The following is a 27,456-nucleotide window of genomic DNA, read 5'->3' as shown; positions in this document are numbered from 1 at the left end:
TACTTTTCTTCTCCTTTTCTTTTCTCTTCACTAACACTAAATGAGTTCTAATCGTACCACCAAGTACTGTACCACCTATTATCTTTGACTAGTAAGAGCATCTTGCATCGAAATCACGCCTACCAGATTAAATATACAATTTCCATAATTGTCATGAGAGTGCTGCATGTTGATTTAGAAGTAAGTATGTTCTTTTTTACGACGTCAACGTACCACATATCAGTTCAACTAAAATTTTTATAATTTATACAATATTGAAATAAAAAACACCCTCTATTTTAAATAAAAATAAGTATAAAATTTTACATTTCATTCTTTTCTTTCTTTTTTAGTGAGATAGTAGTTTAATGATTATGTGATTGGATAAAGAATTAACAATTGCATATTCCTCTCTATATTAATGTTATTTTAAGCTAGAAAAAATAACGTGGCCAAGCTTTTTTGTCAGATGTGATATATAGTACTGGTACAGGTGTATAGAAGTGCGAAACATGGCGCTTAACCTGACTGTGAAAGTTCATCCTGTTGTTTTATTTCAAATTGTTGATGCTTATGAACGTCGAAAAGCGGAATCCCACCGTGTTATCGGTACACTGTTAGGTAATTTTTCATTTTGTATTTATATAAATGTAAAATCCTGGTTATGATGTAAGGTTATAAGGTTGCGAGATCTGACAGTGTCTAGGTTTTACAAAAAATGTTTTTTATAAATTAATATGCGTAGGTACCGCGGAGAAAGGTATGGTTGAAGTTACAAACTGTTTTTGTGTACCACACAAAGAATCTGAAAGTCAAGTTGAAGCTGATTTAACATATGGAATCGATCTGTACGAATTGAATCATAGGGTTAATGCTCAGGAAAATATTGTCGGATGGTGGGCAACTGGAAACGAGGTAATTTTCACTAAAAATAATATGTATTCTTCAATAAAAACGATAATACTTTATTGAAACAATTTTTACAGGTTACTACTCATTCTTCTGTTATCCACGAATACTATGTTCGTGAATGCAATAATCCCGTTCATTTAACTGTAGACACAACATTAGCAAACACTACTAGAATGGGAATCAAAGCTTATGTCTGTGTTCCATTAGGAGTACCTAATGGAAAACAAGGTTCTATGTTCACACCAGTTAAAGTACAAGTATGTTATATTTTATATAATATGGATAACACAAAACAAGTATTATATGATTTTTAACCATTGACTATATTTATTTTTACAGATTACGTGTTATGAGCCAGAAATTGTTGGGCTACAGCTCTGTTCTAAAACTCAATTACCAGCACATGCACAAATAACTGGTGTAAAAACAGGAGGAGGCATAGAACCAATGATGGATCTCTCTCAAATAGCAGAAGCTAGTGCTAAACTTTCATCCATGTTGGAACAAGTACTTGCATATGTTGATGATGTGTTAACTGGAAAGCAACCACCAGACAACCAAGTACATAATTGAACATAAATTATTGAAGTATTCTTTTCATATAACTGTTATAAATTATTATGTTTTTTAGGTTGGTCGTGCTCTTCTTGATATGGTACATTCAGTGCCTAAAATGTCGAGCGATCAATTTGACGAGATGTTTAACAGCAATGTGAAAGATTTATTGATGGTCGTTGCACTCTCACAATTGATAAAAACGCAACTTCAGCTTAACGAGAAACTTACATTGCTCACAACTCTATAAATTCTGCAACATAATTCCAAAAATTCTGTAACGCAATTTGTATGAATAAAATACATTTTAAATTTTCAAATTTTTATCGTTTTATTTTATCGTTAATTACAATGATGTTTGTAGATTTGATAGATATTAATATGATAAGTAAGAAATAAGGAATAAATAAAGTTGTTTATATTTTATATACATATATAAATACAATCATTAAAATATGCTCCTTTTGTTACAAAAAAGATATCACTTTATTGATTTAGGCAATGTATTAGGTTTCGCAGACGGATGATTCGTCTCTCTGATTATCTATCAAACTGACCCAATCTGGAACTCTATCAGATTTCAAATAATTCTCTTTTGTCAGACATCTCAGTGGCAAATCTACGGTTCCACATATAGCACCGCCTAGCCATGCTGTGTAATTTGGTTTACTGGGCGCAGTATGAAACATAAATGTTTGAATTTTTAACTTTTCTGAATAAAGATTACTTTTTACGAGAGTTAAAAGCTCGGATTTAAGACGACTTGCAAAGCCTTTTGCCATTGTTGTGCCACCAATTAAAAGTATGTTTTCTGCTAAAGTTCGTCTAATGTCTATTGGACACTATAATAAAAAATGTATTTCCTTAAACCCAGATTGAAGAAAATAAAAAATTTTAATATTTGTATATGTTAAAGTTATACCTGAATAATAGCATCTAGAATCATTGTAGGTATACTGAGATTATCATTATCCCTTTCCCATAGTACTTCAAATGCTTTTTCTCTAACTTCACCAGGTATATTAATACTTTTAATACCAGGGTATTTAACTGCTGGAGGAGGCTTAGGAGCATGTGCTGTTCCTAATTTAGATGATCTTTCCATAGTAGTTACAAAACACGTTCTTACTTTTATATCTTCTACATGCTTCTCTGTGATATTTACAGTAGGATATATCTCCCTTAGAAATTTCATCAAATACCTGCTCCAAAAATATGAATGTTATCAAATAAGTCACATTAATACAATATTAATTATTAAATATTTAACTGACTCGTGTACAACTTGACCACCCAAAGGAAGAGCCTGCCATGCCTTTAGAACTGGTTCACCCTCATAAATAGGAATTAATGTAGCTTCCTTATATCCAACGTCCAAAACTAAAGCTGAATTGATACCCAGGGTGCTGATAGTTGCTAAATGAGTAGGTAATAACATCAATGATCCGATTTCAAAGTGCCTAAATAATACTTTAACCAATGTGTCCCTAAATTGTGTTGGAGCTAATAAGGATTCCAAAATTACAATCCTTGCATCCTTTGGACTTATTACGACGTGCCTGTGTCAAAAGATATAATACTAATGCGCATTAGACATTAAAATAAATATGATAAAACAAAAATGACGTGTCAAATGTACAATCCGTACCTGAAGAATAAGGCATGAAGGAATTCGACGAGTAATTGATACAAATCCTCCGTATCTTTGTAATCGTAAATTCTGCGGAGTTCTCTAGTTTCTGGACACTTAATTTCCGTTCTTATTATACCGCGTGGAGTAGGTTCGCCCGCGTAACCAAATCTATTTCCAAATTATGTATTAGTAAATACTAACATATTAGAATTCTTTTTGCGTAGAAATAAATGCACGTACTTTGTGTATGCGCTACCAATATCGAATATCACCATTTGCTTGTCCGAAAGAAATCGGAGGCCTTCATAACTACGAAGCATTTTGACAGATTGTTTCTTTCTGTTATATCCCGTTATACTATTGTAACATAACCTAAAAGGGCATTAATCTAACATTAAAATAGTACGAGTATTATATAAATATAAATCAATTGGGAAAACCTTTAAATGTTTAGATTGACAGATGTTTCTGTCTTTATTTGTATTTAATGTTAGAAAAAAACATAAAAATTACAAGTGATTGTAAACTTCCCTTTATATTTGAAGTTTGATCAGGAGGACATGTGATTTATTATTCAAAACATAAAAAAAAGTTTCCTACCTTTGGATCTTTTTTGTTTTTATGTACTTAAAATTATGATTATCTATGTATTTGTATATTTATTATTATCCTTCATTATTTGTAATAATAAACCATTAATTTGTAATAATTATATGACAAACTTTATTTATTTATAAAATACAGAAAAATTCATATATTTAAACAATCATTTCAAGTTCTCTTGCATAGTCAATTGCTAATGTAGCCAAATCTGCACTGGGAATTGGTTCTTCAGTTTTCTTTTCACTAGTTGTACTAAAGTAAAAGTAATCATCTTTCGCTAAATTCCAGTTCTTTTTTGCCGCGAATGCTTTCATATCTGTCTCAGAATTCAAGTTCAACATCCTGGAGGCATCTTGTATAGAGATCTTATCATATGCACTTTCCATACACGCTCCTATTTCATCCCGAACAGTGTTTAATAAAATATCTATGAAAAAATTGTAAGATGCTGCGGGTACATTGCCTTTTGCTAAGAATATCTTGTTATATGAACCTTCCATTAAATATTGTTCTAAACTCAAAGGATGTCTGATATAAACATTAGATTGTATTTGATCGGAAGGCAACAGTTCTAATTCTGTGTGAAATTCGGCCACGCGGTTCTGAGACAGTAAGAATAAGAGATTTAAACCAAGAAGATGGTATTTATATGCAGACTCCATTAATCCTGATTTGTAATCAAAATAGTAACACTTTAATTGTGCCATATAACGTTCAAAAGAAGGTATATCTTCAGTTACTATACTCCATTGTGCACCAATTTCTAAAATATCACCTGTAATCATAATTAAGTATAATAATAATGACAAAACTTTAATAAATATTTCCTTTCAAAATTGTATGTATATTAATACTTACGAGCTATAAGTAATTCATTTTGACTAGCTGTGTTATTAGATGTTGGAAGAAACATCAAATGTGTAAGACCAACCTATAGAAATTAATTGTTTAATAATTAAAATGTACTATTAGAATAATTAAAATGTATTACGAAGTAAAAATACGATGACAATACACTTTTGACAGCATAAGCAAGGTTATATTGATGTCGCTTACACATTGAAAATGTTAAAAATACTTTCAAATAACTTTATGTATTTTATATAGATCACCTTTAATTGATTAAGTAATTCACCACATTTCTTCAAATTACACGGAGTCGCCGCCCATTCTTCTTTCAAATTTTTATATACAGGAACAACATCCTTCAACGCTGCCATTTTTGGACACACTGCAATCATACAGTATAAATTCTATATAGATACTCACCACTAAAAAAAAACAAAGATTCAAGATGCAAGAAAAAAAATTCAAATTATTTATTAATTTTATGGACAGAATATATGTAACAAAAATTCGATCATATAAATTGAACTTTAAGTATAATTTATTGCTATCTTATATATTTAAGGAGTTAATATTAATTTAAAAGTTTAAAAGTCAATATGTAAACATTTGGAAAAATTCTTGATGAGCAAATTATTTATAAAAAAAAATGTTCAACTGTTTCATAATAGATGCAAAGTATAAACTTTTAGATAATAGGAATAATGTATTTAATTAATTATCACTAATAGAAACATACAGTTTATAATTAACATTAAATTAGTATCAAGATAAAAGAAATTTATATTAAATATGAAATTGAACCAGAAATATTTCTCTTATCCTAATTCCGATGTTTCGAGTTAATTAACAATTTCCAAAATATTTCATGAAAGTAGAAAAATGCGCGCATTGTGGCTACGTCTTAAGGTCAATATCTATTGCAGGGACTTGATGTACTTGAGAGAAACGATCTTTACCGGCCTTCAACTTCCTCTTCCCGTAACTGGATATAATGGCGTCTGGAGTAAGTTTGTCTCATGCAATTTGAACTACTAAACATCGTCATTATAATGAACAAATAGAAACATGAGTCTCGGCAGAAATGGAACTTAACGTGGTAATCAACTAATGGAGTCTCGATTTATTTCAGACACTTTACACGTATCCGGAAAACTTCAGAGCTTACAAGGTGCTCATCGCAGCTCAATATTCCGGTGCTCAAGTCAATATCGCATATGATTTCATTTTCGGCGAAACAAATAAAACAGAAGCATTTTTAAAGAAGTTCCCGCTGGGCAAGGTAGGGCTACCTTTAATTTTACATATTTTCATCCTTTATTTATGTTACGTTTTTCTTGATAAACCAGCTGGTATGTTTTCTATAGAAACATTAACAGATGAATTTTTTATATTAGATTGTGTAAGAAATTATTATTAGAACATTAATTTTTGAATCCTTTGTCATTTGATTTATTTCTATCTTATTCAAATAATTGTGTTATTTTGTTGGTTTTTATTTTCCAGTTATTTATCAGAGGTTTAACGATACATATTATTTTTTATCTTAGGTTCCAGCATTTGAAACATGTGATGGAAAATGTATCACAGAAAGCAATGCAATTGCTTACTATGGTAAGCTCATATAATATGACATTTGTATAAGTGATGTTATTTGGTATATAATAAGAATTTTTATTTCTCACAGTGGCTAATGACCAGTTAAGAGGCAAAACTGATCTTGAACGTGCAGAAATCATCCAATGGTTTGGATTTGCAGATTCTGAAATCCTTCCTGCTAGTTGTGCATGGGTGTTCCCATTGCTTGGGATTATGCCGTATCATAAACAGGTATGAATAAATTAATTTTTCATAAATTCTCCATTAAAGGCAAAAATAATTGAATGTTCTAATTATTTTTGTAACTCAAGGAGATATATAAGTATTAGCATATTATTAAATGCATATGATTCTTACATATGTATCAAACAATATGCATACAAATTTAAGTTCTTCTTTATAGCTTTTACAATTGAAAGTAAGTGATTTTATGATAAAAATTGCAGAATGTAGAACATGCTAAGGATGATGTAAAGAAAGCACTGACTGCCCTTAATTCTCATTTACTTACACGTACTTATTTAGTTGGAGAACAATTGACATTAGCAGATATTAGTGTAGCTATGACGTTACTTCATTTATACCAGTATATTCTGGACCCAAATCTACGTAAACCGTACCAGAATGTGAATCGATGGTTCCAAACTGTCATACATCAGCCTGAGTCAATAGCTGTAATTGGTCTCTTTAAATTGGCTGAGAAAACTCTTGAGTATGATCCAAAGAAATTTGCAGAAACTCAAGGAAAAGTTTGTATTATTTCTTTTATTATTTCATAAAAATGCCTATGTGTAATATTATAATAACAAATTATAATGTTTATAGTCTTCAAAGAAAGAGAAAAAGGAGAAGGAAAAGGAAAAGGAAAAAAAAGAATCAAAAGAAACAAAAGAGTCTAAGAAGGAAGCCGTTGAAGAACTGGATCCGGCAGATGCTGCTTTAGCCGCTGAACCTGTAACCCGAAATCCTTTTGATGCATTACCTAAAGGCACTTTTGATCTTGATGATTTTAAAAGATTCTATAGTAACGAAGACGAACTAGAGTCTGTACTTTACTTTTGGCAAAAGTTCGATTCGGAACATTATAGTATTTGGCTTGGCGAATACAAATATAACAATGAACTAACAAAGGTAAAACAGGAATGTTTAGATAAGAACAGCACCATATTTTTATTATATCTCTGTATTTCGATATATTTTTTATTTATTTTTTTACAGGTTTTCATGTCTTGCAATCTCATAAGTGGAATGTTCCAACGATTAGACAAAATGCGAAAAGCCGCATTTGCGAGCGTCTGTCTCTTCGGTATGGAAAATGACAGTAGCATTAGTGGTATTTGGATTTGGCGCGGACACGATCTTGCTTTCACGGTTGGTGCTTTTCTTTGTAACGTTTATTATATTTTTGTAATTCTGCAATTTCAAATAACAATCACATTTTTTAAAACAGTTGTGTCCAGACTGGCAGGTAGATTACGAATCATACACTTGGACTAAATTAGATGTAACTAAAGAAGAAACAAAACAACTGGTTAAACAGTACTTCGTCTGGACCGGTACTGATAAGGAGGGACGTAAATTTATTCAGGGAAAAATTTTCAAGTAAAAATTTGCCATATGCTTATTATTAAACAGAACACTTTGTTCGCATGAAATAAACGTAAAAAATCTGATAAAATATTATCAAAGTTTACATGCAAACCCTTAGAATCCTGTATTGAAATAAGGTGATTTACAGAAAAAAAAAGAATGTTCCTTTCCATAGGTCACTATTCTAACAATTTGATGCTTTTACCTTTTAAGTTTATATCGCGTTTATATTGAAATATCATTCTAAAATTAATTTTAACGCACTTTTTTCAGTATTTGGATTTATTCTAACATCGTACGAATATCGTTATATTTGTAATGAAATACGATGGACATAATATATCACTTCGGCATATATATTCGTAGAAATTCCTTCTTCATACATTGTGTTAAATTATTTAATTTATAAATTGCTTTTAATATATGTCATAAACAACAGTAATTTAATAGTACTTAAGAAGTTACTTTGTTCATTTGTTATTGTTTAATAAAAAAGCATATAGCATGATTTTGATAGAAACAGAAAAATTATGAATACACTATACACTTAAGTATGCTGCTATACGTACTATAATTCATCTTCCATCTACTAGTTTGTGTGAACTATAGTTTCAAATATAATGCATATTTTTACAAAAAATGAAGTTGTTGATTTTTCGACTATTACAATAAATTTCTATATTTCACACACTTTGTATTGATATTTAAATATCAAATATTCTAAAAGAGCACAAAGATCGTTTCAATTATTTATTTTCAAGTTTCAACAAATAATTACAATAACAAAATGTTCTTTATATTATATTTACAAAAAATCGCTTGTTTACAACAAGTTATAATATTTAAAATCCTTTTTCATCCATCCATGCTTTAACAAGATTTACATAATCTCCTCTGAATACAATTTGTCCCAACAGTTCATTTGTACGAATACCAATTGGTCTGCATGCCTTTTCCTGTAAATATTCCTTTAATTCAGATTCTAATGCCCAAATATCTCCATGAATTTTACGAACAACAGTCAATCTTCGTAATCCTCGTTGACTAATTTCAAGATAAACAGGTTGCATATAATTTTTTGTACGTTGTATATAGTATGGATATTCATGTGGTTTGGCTATTAAATAATTAAATACAATAGAAAATTTTATTATAAATTTTATTGTAACAGATGTATTAATACATCACTGAAAACAACTTACCAACAGGTGGTTTCCATCCAGATGGATATTCCTTCTTTTCTAGGTAAGGTGTAGGTATGACTTTTGGTTTGAGTAAACGTTCTACATATTCCCATTCTTTTGGATCTTTTGATACTTCATAATCAGTATAGTTGGAAGGATCTATATATTTGGGTGAACTATTGTAGGAGCTCCATCTTTTCTGCATATAACACGATATATTTCAGATAAAGTTTTTCATTAAAGTTGAATCATACATAACAATTATTATGAGAAGTAAAATGATTTTTCCAATGATGTATTATTGTTTAATATTGTTATTACGGTTATATAAATATTTGTAGGTCATTGTGTAAAACCAGATAAATAGAAATTTTATCACAAATATATATCAGCCTTTATTCCAAAGAAGTCTATGTTTCTAAATTTGACTAAATATGTTTTAATTTATCTCATACATTTTTCTTCAGAATAATATGGCGTACATTTCATTTTGCACAATATTTTCATCTTCAACAGATTTTGCTACTCAACATTCATTTCAGAGTATCCATTAATCTTTACGTTCCTATCTTTTAAACAATAGAGATTTACAACAAAATTCCGCAAATGCAAAAATACCTTGTTGATCTATGTACGAGCGTTTCTGACATTAGAAAAAAAAAGAGCAAAATAAAATTCCTCAAAGATAAAAGTAAATAAAAACCGCAGACATAAATACCTCGCGTGACTTGGGTTTAGCATGGCCCTTCGTTGCTTTATCTCAAAAGTAATCATTATGGAAACGTATGAGAGCTTTCGCGGGAGCTTATCATAATATTATTCCTAATATTATTCTCAATAAACTACTCTTAACGTAAAATACCTGAGTAATAACTGGCGAAACTCCGTTTGATGAATAAAGTTCACTAGAATAGGAGAGGATAATCGTGGAAAGTTTCGAGCGTGTGAAAAGTCGAAGGGCAGCCATTTTGACTTGAGTAAATAAGGGTCGGTGGCCGCCATTGGTGCGCACGGGCGCGTCTTCCTTTTCGTTCTCGTGTCAGATCGGATATTTCCCAGCGACGCGCTCGTATTTCTACCGTTTTTCGTTCTCAGTAGAAGGATCATCTCGGTCGGTCTCGATCCTAATAGACGAACGTGTCATTGAGCGATCGTGATTCTGTAAAATTCGCCAAATAACGCGGGGTTAAGTTATCAGAAATAGTATATAGATTTCGAAGTGCCGCGTTGTTCCAAATTTCGCTGGAGTATTGTCAGTATATATCATACTTTTTTCGAGTAGTTTTTCGGTTTGTTAGTAAGTATAAGTTTTTTGTTAAGCGAACGTGCAGCGGAAACGGGGTTGCGTAAAGTTAGAAGGGTGGAATTCATTGAAAATAACTGGATGAATTAGCGCGAATGGACTATGGACCTGGGAGAGGTCGCGTGTTCTACCGTCAGGTGGCGGTAGCCTCAAAACAGTGGGACATCGTATAGACACCCTGCAACGGGACTGTGTTTTTCACAGGATTGTTTTCCGCGTTTTCCCGCAAAAACCACGCTCTTTTACTGTGATTTTTCGTACCAGAGGTAAGTACAATCGACGAATCGAGTATCAAAATTATAAATTCTCTGGATAACCTCTTAATAAGCCTGCAGTAAACCTTGGAAATCTTGAATCGGGTCCGACCTTTTGTTTATTCGTGGCGATTTTTTCGCGATGATTTATTGCGTGATTTTCGATGATTCTCGCCCGCTTAAACCCCAATTTTTATCATGGGCAGTTAATATGTGATCCGCTCTTTCCGTCGAGACGAAATTTTGTAGGATCCGTTAGGTGATTGTTGAGATATCGCGGTAAATATTTCAAAGTGATATTCCCTGACCGAGAAGAGGCGCTCCGTGTATCCGTGTAAATGCAAAGTTTGTCACGTAATTTTTCTGACCGCCAGGGCCGCATCTATCAACCCCACTATCCGGCCGGCCGCTCACCTACTCACATCTAAGACGAATTATGTAGTTTTTCCACTTGGTATACAGTCAATTTGTTCCTGTCTTGCTTAAAAGAGGAAAGGTATATTTTTTTCATTTATAATTTTATCCTTTTTGCAGCACGCGCGCGCATGTGTGTGTGTGTGCGCGCGCGCGCGCGCGTGTGTATGGAGAGAGAGAGAGATCAACTGTAAAAAGTATTTGTACACCATTGTATTTATTATAGTATTTATATAATAATTAATTGAGTCTAAGTATATTAAATTCCATGTTATTTGATTGTACTTTTGTATGACTACAAAAATTTAATGCTATGGAATTAAATGTGGAACCTGATAAAAGAATACTTTATTGGAAAGTAAGGGTGCATACAAATATTTTTTATAGCTGCTATATATATATATATTCAGCAACTGCAAAAAGTATTTGCACATCATTGTATTTATTATAGCGTTTGTATATTAATTAATTAGATCCATGTATATTAAATTTCATATTATTTAGTAACATTTTTATATAATTCGAAAAATTTGATACCTAATAAAAGAATATTTCATTGGAAGATAATGGTATGTGTAAATATTTTTTATTGCCATTGTATAAATATTTTTTAGATAGAAAAAGAGATAGAGTTAACTTTTAATACAATGTTTTGATCATTTTTTTAAAGATGGAAATATATAGTAATCTTTCAGAGTACAATATTATAAATAAATCCAAGATTTCTTTTCACTTTTAAAATATATATTGTTTTATTAATAGGAGAATTGACAAATTACTCTGAATGCTACAGTGGTAATAGCAATTATCATTTGATCAGTAATGTGCTTGCAATTTCATATTATGAATGAAATTGCAGGAGCCCAATGTGGGTGGAAGTGAGATGGCATCCAGGGAAAAGAAACCCTTAGCGCCTTCCAAAGCAAAACAGAAGGCGAATAATGATTCTGGCTTGCCATCAAACGAAATTAAAAGTAGAAAAGGCAAGACTTTGTCGAATCTAAAGCAACAGCAACTTGCACGGGACATAATAGAAGCTGTGGCGACTGGTAGTCAACTTCCTCCAAAATTAGAGGCAACCCTTCCACGTAAAAAGGTTCTCAGGAATCTTAAACGTAAACAAAAGCTAAGAGTAACAAAGGCCAATTTAATTAAGTCAAAAGTTACAAGGAAGGTGACCAGTAGAAATTTATGCAGAATAACTTCTGATATTAAGAAGGGTGTGAGGGCTAAAAGAGCCAAATTATCGGAAGAAAACAGTGCTAAGACATCTGATATCAACACAAAAACTTTAGAGAACCACATAAACGAATCAGAGGGTGAAAGTATAGGAACAGAAGGAGGTAATAGAAGTGCCAAGAACAATCTCAGGACTAAAAAGACCAAGTTTATACCAAAAAGTAGCGAATTGGAGAGTGAGGACATTGTGGACAAAGATACAGATTCAGTTGCTGGATCCAGTATCAAGAGCAGTCCAAAGCTTAATAGGAAAGGTAGAAGCTTGGAAAATTTAGATTCTTTACCTAGGGGTGTTAAATCAACCAAATTTTCGGGATTTAAAAGGAACAGTATCAAAGAGAAAGACACCTTCATAAAGTCAGAAGGTGATATTAAATATACAAAAGGAAGAAAGAGTACCAGGGATATAGATTGCACTAATATAAGAGTTTCAAAGTCACTTCTGGACACCAAGAGTTCTATAGATCTTACCATAGACGAAGTGATAGCTTCAATGTTGAGCGATTCAGAAATAGATAATCAGCAAGGAATAACAGAGAAAATAGAAGGGAAAGTAACAAGGAGGAAAAAGATGTTGGTAGAAGAGAATATAGTCCCGGATATTGAGATAAAAAAAGAACCAGACAGTGAAGATATCAAAATTACTTCTGATGGGGAGAATCTGGAAACAGAATCTGTTCAAAGTGCAATTCAATTGAGGAAAAGGTCGAACGCATCGATTAGTCAAAGAAGTTTGCGGAATGGCAAGTTACGACAGGCGGATTCTGTTATCTCTACCGATTTGGAGCTTAAAAAACGTCGAAGATTGAATTCGGACGACCCTGTTAGTTCGGAAGTTTCCACGGATAATATCGCAGATAGTAATATCGATACCGAATCTTGTTTTTCTGAATCTAGCGGTAACGATTCTCAGACGGTTATGGTATCAACTAAAGATGAACTTTGCTTAAAACAAGAAACACTAAAAAATTTCGAAGACAGTTCGCAAATTGTATCGGAAATAGAAAATAATAACAATAGTGATAGAGTAGATAGGACAACCGAGATTGGACCTACTCTTCGTTCGAAAACTAAAGCCAAAAGTACCGAGATCGAAATAAAAAATGACAATATCAAAGGCGAATATACACGAATAATACCGAAAAACGCGGAAGTGCAAGAAGAGCTGAAGAAAACGAGTAATTTAGATCAAGTTAGGAAAGATAATATTTTAGCGAAACTTTCTGACAAATCTAAGGGTCGAAGAAGTAGTTTAAACATAGATATGAAGAAGACGGTCAATTCGTTTTATGGTACGGATAAGTCGGACGGTAATCCGAAGTCTCAGATAGATCAAATGATAGAAAATATCAAGCTTACGATCGCCAAATCTATTGAGAGTAAAATTTTTGGGCCGGAGAAGGGTCTCGGATTGAATAAAAATTTTGAAGTACCAAAAATCGAGGAGATAATTGCACCGCTGAGTGCAGAGTCGCAGAAATTAGGGTTGGAGGACAATACAGACGAGGATAAGTCTACCATTTCCAAGAATGAGATTAAATCGGACAATTCAGAAAATTCAGTGGCTGAACTGAAGCCGAAAGTGGCCGATACTGCCAAAGAAATTGAAAAACTAGTCATGGGTGATATTGAACTAGCTGAAACACATTCTCAGAACGTACAAGAGAGCGATTCTTCTGACAATGATGCAAGCTGCAACCCTCATAATGCTTCTGAAGCAGGTTCTGTACAGATTACAGAGAACAATGATAGCACCTGCAAAGCTATAAATCAACAGGAGGAATCGAATGATATTTCTAATTCGGCAGAGGAGTCTAAAAAGGACGTGGAACAAGTTATAGACGATCAGATAAAGATTTTGGATGATGGTAAAAGATCTGGTCTTAGCAAAAAATCTCCGAGAATAACGGATAAAGGTCATCCCGAGAACAACGAAACTGTTAAAAAATTAGGTAGAGTATTAAATAGAATAGCCCAAAAGTCTGAAAACTGTGAAGAGTCTTTGGAGAACTCCAGTAAACCTGTTTCTGAGGAAACTGCTTCGAATGACGAGTCACCTAAGAACGAATCGACAAACAAAGCGGCTAGTTTAGAATCTTCAATTGTTTGCACGGTAATCGTGTCGAAGCAGATACAAGAAGAAGTTACAGAAGGGGAAGCAAAAACAGATCAAACAATCGAAGATGAGGCTAAAATTTCTGCAAATGTTACTGTGGAATCTGATGATGTAGAGACTTTAGAAAGTATCTCTAAGGAAGTAGAAAGATTGGTAGCAGAGGATCAATCTAGCAATCAACTGCAAACGAGCATGAACGAAATGCAATACAGGCAAGAATCAGCAAACAAAACTACAACAGACATTTCTCCATTACCCAGTAAGTTAGGTATCACAGATATTGAAAAACAGGAAACAAGTCTTGCCAAAGTGGATGAATCAGAAAATAGCGATGCACAAAATAAACCCGAGGTAATAGAGAATACCAAAGAAATTGAAAAATCTGAAGAAAGCGTATCAGAAGCAACACAAGTTGCAAAGAAGGACAAGAATAATTGCAGAGTACCACCTACTTCCGATTCCACAACGAACTTTAAATGCACCGCGAGTCCTGTTTCTAGCGATACGTGTAATCTTATCGAAGATATAAAAAAAGATATAGATGAGAATGAAAAAGACGAGAAATGTAAATCGAGTAATGATACAGATAACAATAACGCTGGTAATAATAATACTGAGAAGAAAGTAATTTCGTTAAAGGATAATTCAGAGAATAATGATACAACTATAGTAAAGGAAGAAATAGAAATATCAGACAATACTGTGGAAGAGCAAAAATCTGCTGGCGATGATAACAAGAAACGAGTATTAAGAGCTCGCGATAAAACGAAAAAGTTCGAAAAGGGACAAGCATCTTGTAACAAAGAACGCATCGAAGGTGCTCCAAAAATTAAAACGGAAGATGAAAGTTCTCAAATATTGCAGAGTTCTCATAATGAGGAAGATACACAGGATTTGGAAGAAAAGGCTCATGAAATGATCACAGACGACATAGATGATTCTCAGAACAGCACTGAAACAGATACTATTGAGTTAGAACGTCAAGCTCGCACTAGACGCAGCAGGGAGGTGAAGAAACGCAAAGAGGATCAATTAAATGCTTTAAAAAATAAACGACCAAAACGGGAAATACGGAGATACGATCAACAGAATAAGGAGGAGACATTATTGGACAATGAGGTAGCAAAGATCAATGAGAACAACCGATCCTTTTTAAACAAATATGAAAACGGAACAGAATGTGCCACAAATTTCAGAGGTTTCTCAGAAGGGGTTAGGGGAAGTTTGGAAAAATGTCAAGACAGTACAGATAGTATTAGAAGCAAATCAGAAAATGACTTAATTATCACGAAAGAGCCTAGTAAAAAGACATGCGAGAACAGATTATCTCGAAATTTATCTGAGAACCATGTGACCAAGCAGTCAGGGAATATAGACATTCTGAATGCTGATTGTAAACCTGTAAAAACACCAGAAACATCACAGAAAGATTCTGATGAGACATCCACGTCTGGTGAATCCTCTAGTAGCATCAATATTACTCCAAAGATCTTGGAAACACCAGAAGACAAGGCGAAAAAAGAGTCGATTCTGAGACTTCTTGGGTTGGAATCTCTGGAAAAGGCTGCTGAACGGTTGAGCCATCAAAAGGCCAAAAAGGAACAGTACACAGGTACCCTGAAAACTGTAATCCGTGTTCAGAAAGAAAAGGAGAAAGACAAGAGGCGATCAAGATCTCCATTGAAAATGGTATTGAAACAGGGTCGTGGAGATGGCGAAGGAGATTCACCTGAGAATTTTTACACTATTCAGAAGGAGGTGAGTTTTATACAAATGCGATAAATTAATATACATTGAATAAGATGAAATTTAATCAGTTACTTATCATATTGCTTTTTATTTTTCAGTTTGGAACCAGTGGTTGGGGAGATAGCAGCTCTGGTGCGAACCGAAAGTTCTCTACTAACCACAGACACTCTTGCGGTAATCCTGGTTGCGGGAATAACTACATTCTTAATCATTCCTTGTCCTTCTGCTTAAAACACACATTCTCGTCATTGTGAAAAGAATCGCTTGATATTTTTTTTAACGGATTGCTCTTGCTTATTATAGCACGATTATTTCCTTAATCGCGATTTTGTTACTATCTAGTATCAAGCAGTTCTTTAATTCATAAATCACCTAAAAAAAAAAGGATCCTGCAAATCATAACAACTATATAGTCTTCTATAACAAGCATGTTACTTTGCGCTACCGCTTCAACATTAATTATATTTATTCTTTAACTTTCCTATTATCTTCCAATTAAGTTGCTCTCACTTCATCAAAGTATTAAATTAGAACATCAGATTTAATGTTGTATAGCTCTGTAATAATTGTGGGTTACTTATTGTTTTGTCACAACAGATGAAGATAACGAAGACACCACGCCGAAGGACCGTCAGTCTCTTGTTATTCCAGAGAAGTCCTCCTCTTTCTCTATTCACCCTGGACGCTTGTGCGCGGACGTCTGTTGTTACTGCTTTGGAAAATTCGGTTCTTTGGACACACCGATGCATCTTGCACAAATGAAGTCCGATGAGAGACGGAAAAAGATTTTAATCATAGAAAGACATCTGAATAAGGATTCTTGCTTATGTGATGCTTGCTACCGTCATGTAGACAGAAAGGTGGAAGCTTGATTTATAAAATTTTCAGTATCATCTAATCGGTCTTTGAATATGTAATCTTATTATGTAAAATTTCTTCATGTTTAGGCAAATACAAGTCCAACAAATATGCAAACGAAGCCACAGAAACAACACAGACAACTCATGGTTTCCAAGTGCTCAGCCCGCGAATGTAGAGATGCTTCGCGACATCATGTCAAACGTCGATGGTTGCTCAAGATAAAAGCTGGTCTGCAAAAACAGGTTAGTGTACCGATATAAGTTGGTAAAAAAATAATGCAATCTGAAGTTTAAAATCCAATTTTAATCAAACTTTCAAACCTACAGTTACATTATTATTTTTTATACAAATATCTGTGATAAATATGTTTCCTATACAGGTGGACATTGATTGGGAATCGAGTCAACACACGTCCATGTCGTTCTGCGCTAGCCATTACTCGAAGATCGAACGATTCTTGACTTGTGCGTTATGCAAACGTAGGTTGGCGAGAAACCACACTCATCAACTAGCTAATGCGGAGACTGAGGAATTAAATCAGTTGCTTGGACAACAAGGGATTCCTGTTATTCTGGCGGCCGGTACTTTCGTTTGCAAATTGTGTAGATATTTCACACAGTTGCAGTTGAAGTATAAGGATGTAGAGAACATGAACACGAATCATAAGTCGTTCTTCAAGAGTTATCGGAAAAGGTATGGTTCCCTTGATACATTTACAAGATTTAATTTTTACTTTTATTATGTCTTTATATCTTTATCTTTTATTCTTTTTGTATGTTCAGAATCCTACACTATCACGACATTGAGGTTTTGGAAAACGAAGACGAAGATTCTTCTCAGAATCAGACTAAGGACAAAGACAAAGACAAGGACAAAAGGAAGAAAACCAAATGTAGCACTCAACCTAAGACCGGAATTTCCAAGTCTCCAGATGGTACGACGAATTCCGCCTCTGAAAAATCTACTCCAGAACCCACCAAAAACGAGGAAGCGAGTTCCGAGATGGACAACGAAAACCGTACCGCGAAGGCAAACTTGAACGACGAAAACGTCGGGATGGACGTGCAGTTCCTCGGTATTGAAAGCACCGTGGAGAAACTGAAGAAACGCAAGCTGCTTGATATGCACCCGTACACAACATCAGATACAATGATATCTTGTGATAATCCCAACGAGGTTGTCGAGATCCTTGCAATGGACAAGGAGGTGACGTTAACCAGATTGCCAAAGAGGCCAAGGACGAATAATGACATCACACCGGTTGTACAGAGACTCGGTGCTAATCCTTCCATTAGTGTACGTACTCTTTTCCCTGGCGAGGAGGAGATGAACCTTCACGCCAATATAGAGTTTACAAATGTTCGAGAAATAACTCCTCAAGGTTGGGAAAAGTGTGCCACTATGATACAATATGACAGAGACACGAAACTCCTCTGGCAAGAGCTACAGAGACCATACGGGAATCAGAGCTCGTTTCTCAGACATCTGATACTTCTGGAAAAATATTACAGATCCGGTGATTTGGTGCTAGCCCCGAATGCATCACGGAATGCCATTAATTATTCGACTTCTGTGCAGAATCGTTTAATATCGTACGAAGGCCCAGAGAAAATGGACGAGCCAATAATGGAACCGATTGCCTCAGAATATCACAATTCTCGTCGACTGAGTGGCGGTTACGTTCTCGAAAGGGATAAGCATTCATTACCAAGCACAAGTACTCCTAAACAACCATCGTCCACCAGTACTACACAATCTATAAAAAGTAGTCCTCCTCGGGTTCTGAAGTTAAACCCTGGAGTGTCGATAATTAAGAAACCACCCCCTAATCTGCAACGACTAAACCTTCCATCTACCAGCGCCAACCCCGCGAACGGTAACGTGAAACGAAAGGACGGTCAAAAACTGCCAACTTCTTCTGGTGGTAAGGTGTTTCATTTAAGCGAGCCTGAGTTCAAACGATTGCAAAATCTAAAGAAACAGAAGCAACAAATGCTCACGGAGAAACAGTCGACCAGTTCAAACGGCGGGACAGGTAATTTGAGTTCTTCGACAAACGTAAAGTCGGCGACGCAGTATCAAAAGGCGCAGATAGCTGCGCACACACAGTTTCAGAAGCACCTGAGAATGCAACAGGAGATGCTGAGTCGGCAGAGCAGAAGTGACTTCGAGCCGTTAATATGCGACGTTCGCGCGTTGGCAAACGAGAATAGCCCGACGCAAAACTTACTGCACAACTTGAACCTGCCGAAATCAATCCAGGTGACAACAAAGACGTCAAACCAGATTCCGATATTGCCAAAAATACCGAAGTCGCTGACGGTGATACCGCAAACGGTCACTAGACCAACCGAGAAATGAAACAAGTGGACAAATAGGGGTAAACAGTAAGTAAACAAATTATAGATGTTAATTCCTTCAGACGAGAGAATGTACACTAGGGTTCATAACCGATCCTGAGTGAAAAGGAGAGTGTTTGTAAAATAAGATGGAAATGATCGGCAGATCGTGACGGACCAACTAGAGAGAATTGTTGATCGAATTTTACGTTTCGATGCCGATCGCGGGAGATAAAGAAAGGTATTGAGGAAGTTTTGTGAAGGCTAGCTCACTGCGAGAAGCGACAATATTTGCCTTATAAGGATATAAAAAAATAAAAATGGAAAAGTGTACACGAGAGAAAAACTCTGCACTGCTCAAAAGAAAATACGGTTATACGATGAACGATCATACGTGTCATAACGATCGGATGTTTGTAGATGCGCGTCCGAATCGTATTTGCATACGCGCATGCGTATATGTCGTGATAGTATATATATAGAAACATCATTTCAGTTTCGTCGGAAAAATGATACAACAGCGAAGAAAAGAACATTGACTATAATCGTTAACGATCTTGTACATTAACAACCAAAGCATCAGTGTGAAAAAAAATATGGCGAAACATGGTAAAAAAACCTGTTTCCAAGGAAAAGTGCCTAAAAAAAAATGTATGTCGCGAACGAAGTCGTTAGTTTTTAAATGACAAAGTATAGTATGTTGAACGGACTTGAAACACACGTTATACATATGGTTATATATATATATATATATATATAATGTATACTAGACACATATATATGTTATATGTATATATAATATATAATGTATACTACATACACATATATATATATATACACGAACAAAAGGAGAAAACAACAAATAAGGATAAAGAAGGTAAACGAACGATCGTTCGAACGAATGAAGAGTTTAAAGGAGAAAAGAAGAAGGGGGTACATATATCTTGAAAGTTTATGAATCAAGGAGCTTTGATTTCACCCCCTTTTGTTTCTTCGTTTATATGTTCTAAATCTAAAACAGAAAAATCAATCCTCCATTGAGAAATACAGCTCTTCTTTGAATTTTTTCACGAGGAACGGTCGAATAGGATAAGAGAGAACATATATCCGACGAACGAAATGAAGAAGAAGCTGACGATTTGCCTTGCTGTTGTTAGATAAAGAAAACAATTCATGCTAGAGACATATCTGTCCCACGCGTTCTTTGAGATCTACACCTGAAGGTCTCGCGAAGGTCCTTGAGGCTTCAAAGAGTACTTTCAAATCGGTAGTTCGTTCCTTTTTCCGCGTATCCCGATGGAGATATAGTCGAAAATTCGTGTCGAGATGATATTGCGTGTATTCCCGCGAGGCTGGCGCCACGGTGTAGATTTCCTTACGATTTTTCTCCGTACGCCGAATATATTTTTGTCTACCTGTGAAAAAAAGGAAATATCGCGGAATTTTGGAGAGAGAGGGGGATGGAAGGATAAAAGATAGGACGTGACTTTTTTGCCGTGAGTAAGGTACGAGACAAGATAATGACACCCGAAGAGATTCAATTGTACATTAGAAAAGAGAAAAAATATATATATAGATATATATATTTTGGCCTGCTCATCGGAGAGTAGCATAATGACCACTTGTAATTAATTCTTATTAATCGGGGGGCGATCGTTGAGCGAGAAAGCTAAGCGTTTGACGCATGAATTGATGAATACATTTCTATAAAGTAGGTGTAGATTTATTACGCCTCGAGCTTATTTATTACGTTACTATAATATCATTATATTACATTGTACATAACTGATAATTATTTCTAGTTTGTAATTGATTATTATTATTATATTATTAATTATTTCATTATCGATAATTCTACTGCTATTATATGACACGGTGAATTTTAATCATCGTGCAGGATTCCTTTATTAATCGTGTAAGGCGATCGCGAGTTTGAGAGAAATATGAGGATTTCGAAACTCCTTTGATAAGAGATACACAAGATAAAAGATCGAAAGGTTAACGAATGAATGAGCGAAAGACTGAAAGAGCGAGAGAAACAAGCAGAATGAATCCGTTTCCTTCTTCTTCTTTTTCATTTTCTTCATTTTGTTTGTTTTCGTTTCTGTATGAAGTCGCCATGTGAAAGGGCGTGAAGGAAAGAACAAATCGAAAAAAGATGTTTGTCGAAAGAGAAGAAAAATCCTCCTTCGGGCACGCAAACCGTATGCAGTCGGTTGTCGCGTGTCGTTTCGAGGTTATGTTATTACTGCCTTAAAGAAATACGCGTGATCGATTGTAAATAGTAGTAGCAGAGAGAGTGAAACTTGAAAAATGTAATTTCGAATCACATATTGCGCCTGGGAGAACCTCGGTTTGCGAGACAAATAAAATGAGCAATTAGAAATGAAAAACGCTTGAGCATTGTTTGTTGAACGGTGCATTCTATAACGATGAAAAGAACGTCGAAAATCATTCGAGTTGAGGGTAAACCCACTTTTGAACCGATTAAAATTGACGAAAGGATTAGCCTGGCGGTGACGTCTGTTGAATTCCAGATATTTCTACTTAAAATTATCTAAACTCGTTTTCTGTTTATTCTGTGTCCTTAAAAAAGGTCAATAAAATAGACTGAACATTTTTTCACGCTTTATTTGTTATTTAACTAGCTTCATTTCTTGCTCGTACCTTCTTTTTTTCAAATATGTAACTGTATCTTTAATTGTTGCTTAACCAGATGCACTAGTTAACGTGTTCACTAAAAATTGTTCGCACGGAAATGGAATCGGTTCAAGAGTACGTATATCCGTTCTAATTCTTTAAATTTTCATTTTGGCTGTGTTGAGCTAGGACGATTAACGGTCAAAGAAGATCGACGGATAGATAAATTTTATATCCCACGGACGAAAGAATTTTGTCGAGTTCAGGCGGAAATCGTTCGCTCGAGTGTTCTGGCAGTTTCATTCGCTTTAACTTATCAAATCATTGTTAAAACAAATTTTGTACGTTGGTAATTATCGACGAAGAAGATTAGTACTGATTTATATCGAAAATCTAGAGACATTTTTTAAATTACTATATTACAGCATATCACTGTAACTAAGAGATTATTGACCTGCTGATATTGTAATATATCACAATATCTTCGAACATTCATACAATGACACGGTAATGCTTTAGTGAATCGTAATATAATTTCCTACTAAAGTATAGCGCTTAGTCTTTGAGCCTTTTTTTTTTTATAAATTAAATGGCAATTGTAAGATATCCTTTTTATACTTCGAAATATGAATTTGAATATAATGAAGTGAGAAAGACAGTTGTAGCGACGTAACTGTTAGACGAAGTAACGAAGAAGGCCAGAAACTCGAGGTGCGCGTAATCTAATCTGAAAAAAATTCACGTGGCGAAATGTAAAAAAAACACAGGCATACGTATACACGTGCATGGAACATATTGTACAGGATAGTCGTGCACAACTGTGTGGCGCATGTGCGCGTGAACAATAGGAAAGAATGTTGGCGCGAGTATTATATGTATATTAAATATATATAATACTGAACGTGTGTTATAAATAAATATATATATATTATATATATTAGTATATAAAATTATAATACAATAAAGTACTTGATGGTACGTTATACATATTAAAATGCTCTATTTTATTAAGGATATTTTTGATATATCTATATATATATATATTATAAATATGAATATAAATATAAATATATGTATATCGAACTAAAATCGATCGAACCCACGATCAATGTAATTATTGTTATCGACGGGACGATGGCGTTTAGAATTTACGAAGATAAGTATTTACTGAGCTGTGTGCAGTGCGTGTCAAATTGTAATTTCTAAATCTTACATAATCCCGTTATTAGTAATTTTGGCTGGACGAGATTGTCGACCAGCTCTCTTTTTTTTTCTTCTTTTCTTTTTCCTTAAGTCCCTTTGATCTTTTTCCTAGAACCGAGAAAGATAAAAAATGAGAGAAAAAGAGACGGTTGAGCAAAAAAAAAAAATGGAAAAAAAATACGCAGATACGTTGATAATGGTAGTAGCTTGTGTGTATAGAGAGCAGTGATCTTGTTCGAATCGATATACCATGTAATCGAGCATATCTAACCCTTATTTATTGTTTTATACAGAACCGTTATCTGCTATTAGTGAAGTCTCAAATCCTTCCGTTTCGTTCCCACTTTCTTCGTTGATGCAATCAACACAAAGGAGTACGATTATTGTTGTAGAATAATTGTTACAGTCCTTCTTTGTTACGTTTCTTCGTGGACATGGTGGCGATTCGAGGATTTGTGAGGTCGTTCCTTTGTTTGACTGCATCAATTCTTTTCTTTTTATTTTTTCTTTATTTGTCTTTATCTAATTTTTCCATTTCTTTCTTTCCTTAAAGCAACAACTATATTTAATTGATGCGTATTTCAATTATTGTAAGTCTCAGTGTATCTATGGCAGTTTCACATTTAAAATATACCTTTTCTTTTTTTCCTGAAATTGAGTTTTCGTGAGTGTTAATTATCGCAACTGCGCCATCATAAGTTAATAATGCACGTTAGAAGAACGTATCGAATGAACGTATGATACAAGAAAAAGAGAGGATAGTACGACCGTTTTTAAATTGATTGCTCAAGACTTTTTAATTGTTAATCGTCCACGCTCGTTTACGTTTGTATGCCCAAATTGCGTCAATGAATTGTTACATTGTACAAATATTTATCGCGACAATGAGAATCGACCTTGGTACATGCAACGTTTTTAGCGACAATGGCGAATTATTTAAGTAGCGCAACATACTTTTTTTCGAATTATTCGATCGAACCGTAAAAAAAAAGTACGAATGTGTATTATATCGACGAACCGATAACGCAATTAATTTTTGTCAACAGCAACTGCATACTTCTCAGCAAATGAACGCTCGATAAGTGTATGTAGCACGGTTATACGTAAAGGAAAATTGAAAGTAAGGGAGAGGTATCGGGAAAGAAAGAAAGGGGAAGTGAGAGAGGAAAAGAGAGAAAGGCAAACAGTGTACGAGAGAGTGAACTGAGTTTAAGTTTTAAGAATTCTATTTTTGTGATGAAAAGAAAAGTGTAATTATCGTAGTCAAGAGGGACGGCAGGAATCGTCGAATGATTTTCACTCAAAGAAATGTAATCGAATAGACATTTCTTCTTTATTCTGAAAAGAAAGCTAAAGAATAACAATGATTTGGATTATACAGGGTGATCCCAGACATTCTTTTACGTTTAATAGGCCAATCTTGTAGCTGTATTCTATGAGTATAGTCGAATATCTGTATAGTGTATAGTCAAGTAAAAAGTACTATATATACATTTCAAGCATTATTAAAACGTTATAACGCAAATATATAATACAATGGGAACAATAATGGGTTTACGATTACTATGCTATAAGACAACGATAGTACTTCGATTTATTAACCTATGAAGCTCACGTTGATGTTCATTTAATTCTAACGAACCAATGTAATGCTTTGTTCGATATATTTTACTTATTTAGTTATGCACGCATGAAAATCGTATTGCGCGAAATTGAAAACTATTGGAGGCTAAAATATTATCCCTTTCTTGTATTTCATATATTTATCGTAACTTTTTAACAAAGCTTTAAATCATCCATATTCATATAACACTTTTTGTTTGGTTATATTTATAAAATATGCTGACCAAGTTTGGCTGTTTAACTCTAGGATGCCCTGTATGGTTTTAACGTAAAGATAATCACGCAACATGATTAGTAACAGGTTCACACAGAGTGTTAAAGAGCCAAGAAGCATTGGTATCCAATGATTAGCGTCTGACAAAGTGTAATGGTGTTTCTACTGGCAGTAGATGCGACAGCGCATGCCTCTGGCATGCACAAAGGCGAAACACATCGAAAACACAAAAACTCCAGTAATACTTACGTACAAAGGAACCTATATTCCCCGTTATTCGGTTCAATTTTTAGTTTATTACTAGGCTGTGGATTTTTATGAAAATTTTTACTAACACAATTATGAAATTGGAATCTAATTAGAGATTTCCTTTACACACTAAATATTATAATTAAGTTGCGGATTTTTATACAATTTATGGGAAATTCGAAGTTTCGGAAATATACAAAATGCATATAATATATAAAAATAAAGAAATATTCAAAATGAACTATTTGTCATAGCATTTCATGGGAGAAATACATATTTATGTATGTTCCATTACTTCGATTGTATTAATAAAAATATGAAATTGCATAAAAATCCGCGTTCTAATTATACATAGCAATTTAATTTAGATATTTTGCATATTTTTGCAGATTACACTATGTACATTTTTTAATTTCGCATGAATCCATAAAAATTTGCTATCTACATTATTACTGTCGATGTTCTCTTGACAAATTATTGAAAAATTTTTAAAAGAAATCATTCGACGCGTTTCTGCAGCGAAGAAATATTTTTTGAGATGAACGACAGGTGCGTATAAATCGAAAAACGATAAGTGCTGAAATGATCGATCGATTTATACTTAGGAAAAGATATTTTATTATATGAAATGAAAAGTCAAGAACGATGTTGGCAATGCAAACGGGAAGAAAGCAATAAGAAAAAGAAGCAAGAAATAAAGTACGCGTTAGGTACTTTGATAACATTTCTTGATGTTGTGAATTTAAAAAAAAAGAAAGAACAAATCGAATTTGAGTGATACTTGGCGTCAACTAGACACGATGCACACATCGTTCTGCTGTCTCTTCGCTAACTTCACGATATTTCGTACTCGCCAAGTCGATATTTGTACGAAACGATTTGTTCTATTGAATTTTATTCTTATTATTCTCTTTTCTTGTTTTTTTTTATGATATATTCGAGGACTCCACCGACATTGCAACACGATTAAATGGAAATACTGAAATTAGAAAAAAAGAGCGGAAGTATATCATTGGCTCGCTTCAAATCGTTTCGAACGTTTTCACGATTGCGAATCGAAACAAATCCTCGTTGATGATACAATCGACGGTTACGGTTAACTACGAAAACGTGTTCACATTTTTTTTTACACGATTTTATATCTGCGTCAAAAAATCGCGCCTTTCTCAAATCGAGTGAATTCATGTTGTCGCGATTGAAACGCACAAATTATAACCCGGCTGAAAATGTCGGACACGGATGCGAGTCTTAAACGATATAGAAATTTTTCCACTTTTCATACTTAAACTTACCGCCAATCGTAAAAGAGCGGTAAATATATCTACCGATTCGCAAACCGTGAAACCACACAATCACAATTCGTTTATTTCTTGAAAATACGTTACTATTTATTTGGAAGAAAAATGAGAAAAAAGATAAAAAATAATAATCATATAGTAGTTACTTATTTTCTAAATTCTAATTTATCGTTTTAAATGTAAAAAGAAGAACTTTTGTCCTTCTTAGACTTATCTTAGAAAGGATAATCAGGATAAGCCGATCGAATTTCCGGTCGATTTTTACATGAATTTCTGATCCGATTTCTTTTTGTTTTTCTTTTCTTTCTTTTTTTCGCAGCAATTTTCGACACTCTATTCGATCTTCGATTTCGAACTTTCCTTTTTATCGAGGATAGAATGTATCGAAACTGATGTCGATGTGACGCGAAAGCAATCCTACACGTATACATATAATATATATATACATATATGTATATATATATTATATATTATATATATATATAAAGAGCAAAATACGAATAAATAAACGACGATGTAACACTTTGTGGCGTATGCAATGACATCTTTTGAAAATTCGATACACACATCATTACGAACATTATGTTATTTAAACGAATATTAACACACGTTAATACTATCATGATAACCTTTCTTTATTTGATTCTAATGTAATAGTTATTATTAGTTCGCCATCCTTTGTATATATTCGCAACTCTCAATAAAAAAAAGTACCAAAAAAAAATAAAATGAAATATATAGAATTATTCCTTTCGCCGTAATTGATTTCCTTATACCAAATTTCAAATATCAAGATATATTAATGTACTAGGGATTATAGCTGACATAACCAAAATGTTGCAGTGTAAGAATTACTTAGTAGCTTAGTTTAAATATTTTTGGTTATTGGTAATACCTGAGATCTCCCTACTCTCCACTGATTATCTAGTTTTATCTCATCTTCGTGTCTTTTTGTAATTTATGCCATCAAACTTCTTAAAATATTTATAATCTTATTTTCTTATTACTTTCTTATATGATATAATATCTACAATCTTTTTTATCATTAAACCT

At 33.8% G+C, this 27,456-nt stretch overlaps 6 protein-coding genes across 8 annotated transcripts; 3 read left to right on the top strand and 3 right to left on the bottom strand.

Moving 5' to 3' along the window:
* The first annotated feature begins 38 nt into the window (after window positions 1-38).
* On the top strand, window positions 39-1,766 carry LOC122572962 (eukaryotic translation initiation factor 3 subunit F). The gene is made up of 6 exons (XM_043738736.1): window positions 39-180; window positions 333-600; window positions 725-894; window positions 966-1,148; window positions 1,231-1,452; window positions 1,523-1,766. The coding sequence occupies exons 2-6, from the start codon at window positions 492-494 to the stop codon at window positions 1,694-1,696; spliced, it is 858 nt and encodes a 285-aa protein (XP_043594671.1). The 5' UTR covers window positions 39-180; window positions 333-491; the 3' UTR covers window positions 1,697-1,766.
* Window positions 1,767-1,842: 76 nt separating this feature from the next.
* Window positions 1,843-3,519, bottom strand: LOC122572961 (actin-related protein 10). Its single transcript, XM_043738735.1, has 5 exons — window positions 3,320-3,519; window positions 3,095-3,247; window positions 2,721-3,005; window positions 2,369-2,648; window positions 1,843-2,288 (listed from the first exon to the last, which is right to left on the bottom strand). Exons 1-5 carry the CDS (start codon window positions 3,397-3,399, stop codon window positions 1,953-1,955), a joined length of 1,134 nt encoding a protein of 377 aa, XP_043594670.1. The 5' UTR covers window positions 3,400-3,519; the 3' UTR covers window positions 1,843-1,952.
* Window positions 3,520-3,778: 259 nt separating this feature from the next.
* On the bottom strand, window positions 3,779-5,298 carry LOC122572957 (26S proteasome non-ATPase regulatory subunit 8). Its single transcript, XM_043738729.1, has 4 exons — window positions 5,268-5,298; window positions 4,795-4,913; window positions 4,541-4,613; window positions 3,779-4,457 (listed from the first exon to the last, which is right to left on the bottom strand). Exons 1-4 carry the CDS (start codon window positions 5,281-5,283, stop codon window positions 3,838-3,840), a joined length of 828 nt encoding a protein of 275 aa, XP_043594664.1. The 5' UTR covers window positions 5,284-5,298; the 3' UTR covers window positions 3,779-3,837.
* Window positions 5,299-5,407: 109 nt separating this feature from the next.
* LOC122572956 (elongation factor 1-gamma) lies at window positions 5,408-7,805 on the top strand. The gene is made up of 8 exons (XM_043738727.1): window positions 5,408-5,534; window positions 5,661-5,810; window positions 6,079-6,142; window positions 6,216-6,358; window positions 6,574-6,876; window positions 6,953-7,258; window positions 7,346-7,498; window positions 7,578-7,805. The coding sequence occupies exons 1-8, from the start codon at window positions 5,523-5,525 to the stop codon at window positions 7,731-7,733; spliced, it is 1,287 nt and encodes a 428-aa protein (XP_043594662.1). The 5' UTR covers window positions 5,408-5,522; the 3' UTR covers window positions 7,734-7,805.
* Window positions 7,806-8,453: 648 nt separating this feature from the next.
* LOC122572958 (probable 39S ribosomal protein L49, mitochondrial) lies at window positions 8,454-10,026 on the bottom strand. The gene is made up of 3 exons (XM_043738730.1): window positions 9,764-10,026; window positions 8,920-9,100; window positions 8,454-8,834 (listed from the first exon to the last, which is right to left on the bottom strand). The coding sequence occupies exons 1-3, from the start codon at window positions 9,866-9,868 to the stop codon at window positions 8,560-8,562; spliced, it is 561 nt and encodes a 186-aa protein (XP_043594665.1). The 5' UTR covers window positions 9,869-10,026; the 3' UTR covers window positions 8,454-8,559.
* On the top strand, window positions 10,013-27,137 carry LOC122572954 (probable serine/threonine-protein kinase DDB_G0282963). 3 transcript variants are annotated; one of them, XM_043738724.1, is made up of 9 exons: window positions 10,013-10,153; window positions 10,222-10,470; window positions 10,833-10,954; window positions 11,635-15,985; window positions 16,075-16,150; window positions 16,574-16,836; window positions 16,924-17,079; window positions 17,217-17,530; window positions 17,620-27,137. In XM_043738724.1, the coding sequence occupies exons 4-9, from the start codon at window positions 11,720-11,722 to the stop codon at window positions 19,196-19,198; spliced, it is 6,654 nt and encodes a 2,217-aa protein (XP_043594659.1). In that variant the 5' UTR covers window positions 10,013-10,153; window positions 10,222-10,470; window positions 10,833-10,954; window positions 11,635-11,719; the 3' UTR covers window positions 19,199-27,137. The 3 variants fall into 3 exon arrangements, with proteins under 3 accessions (XP_043594659.1, XP_043594660.1, XP_043594661.1); XM_043738725.1 differs by lacking the exon at window positions 10,013-10,153 and having other exon boundaries at window positions 10,215-10,470; window positions 11,732-15,985; XM_043738726.1 differs by lacking the exon at window positions 10,013-10,153 and having other exon boundaries at window positions 10,215-10,470; window positions 16,075-16,108.
* The last annotated feature ends 319 nt before the right edge of the window (window positions 27,138-27,456 follow it).

The sequence above is a fragment of the Bombus pyrosoma genome, linkage group LG11 (genome assembly GCF_014825855.1).
Source record: "Bombus pyrosoma isolate SC7728 linkage group LG11, ASM1482585v1, whole genome shotgun sequence".
In the NCBI taxonomy this organism is placed as follows: domain Eukaryota; kingdom Metazoa; phylum Arthropoda; class Insecta; order Hymenoptera; family Apidae; genus Bombus; species Bombus pyrosoma.
This window is presented reverse-complemented; position numbering and strand designations above follow the sequence as displayed.

Coding starts and splice junctions, on each gene's coding strand:
- LOC122572961 (XM_043738735.1), bottom strand. CDS start 3,399: ATGCTTCGTAGTTATGAAGGCCTCCGATTTCTTTCGGACAAGCAAATG. Junction 3,248..3,319: donor ATTGGTAGCGCATACACAAA/GTACGTGCATTT, acceptor ATTTGGAAATAG/ATTTGGTTACGCGGGCGAAC. Junction 2,289..2,368: donor TTCTAGATGCTATTATTCAG/GTATAACTTTAA, acceptor TTTTTATTATAG/TGTCCAATAGACATTAGACG.
- LOC122572962 (XM_043738736.1), top strand. CDS start 492: ATGGCGCTTAACCTGACTGTGAAAGTTCATCCTGTTGTTTTATTTCAA. Junction 601..724: donor TGTTATCGGTACACTGTTAG/GTAATTTTTCAT, acceptor TAATATGCGTAG/GTACCGCGGAGAAAGGTATG. Junction 1,149..1,230: donor TCACACCAGTTAAAGTACAA/GTATGTTATATT, acceptor TTATTTTTACAG/ATTACGTGTTATGAGCCAGA.
- LOC122572954 (XM_043738724.1), top strand. CDS start 11,720: ATGAAATTGCAGGAGCCCAATGTGGGTGGAAGTGAGATGGCATCCAGG. Junction 15,986..16,074: donor TTTACACTATTCAGAAGGAG/GTGAGTTTTATA, acceptor TTTATTTTTCAG/TTTGGAACCAGTGGTTGGGG. Junction 16,837..16,923: donor ACCGTCATGTAGACAGAAAG/GTGGAAGCTTGA, acceptor CTTCATGTTTAG/GCAAATACAAGTCCAACAAA.
- LOC122572957 (XM_043738729.1), bottom strand. Junction 4,614..4,794: donor AATTACTTAATCAATTAAAG/GTGATCTATATA, acceptor TAATTTCTATAG/GTTGGTCTTACACATTTGAT. Junction 4,458..4,540: donor AAATGAATTACTTATAGCTC/GTAAGTATTAAT, acceptor TTATGATTACAG/GTGATATTTTAGAAATTGGT.
- LOC122572958 (XM_043738730.1), bottom strand. CDS start 9,868: ATGGCTGCCCTTCGACTTTTCACACGCTCGAAACTTTCCACGATTATC. Junction 9,101..9,763: donor TTTCGCCAGTTATTACTCAG/GTATTTTACGTT, acceptor TGTTATATGCAG/AAAAGATGGAGCTCCTACAA. Junction 8,835..8,919: donor TGGATGGAAACCACCTGTTG/GTAAGTTGTTTT, acceptor ATTATTTAATAG/CCAAACCACATGAATATCCA.
- LOC122572956 (XM_043738727.1), top strand. Junction 6,877..6,952: donor TTGCAGAAACTCAAGGAAAA/GTTTGTATTATT, acceptor TAATGTTTATAG/TCTTCAAAGAAAGAGAAAAA. Junction 7,259..7,345: donor ATAACAATGAACTAACAAAG/GTAAAACAGGAA, acceptor ATTTTTTTACAG/GTTTTCATGTCTTGCAATCT.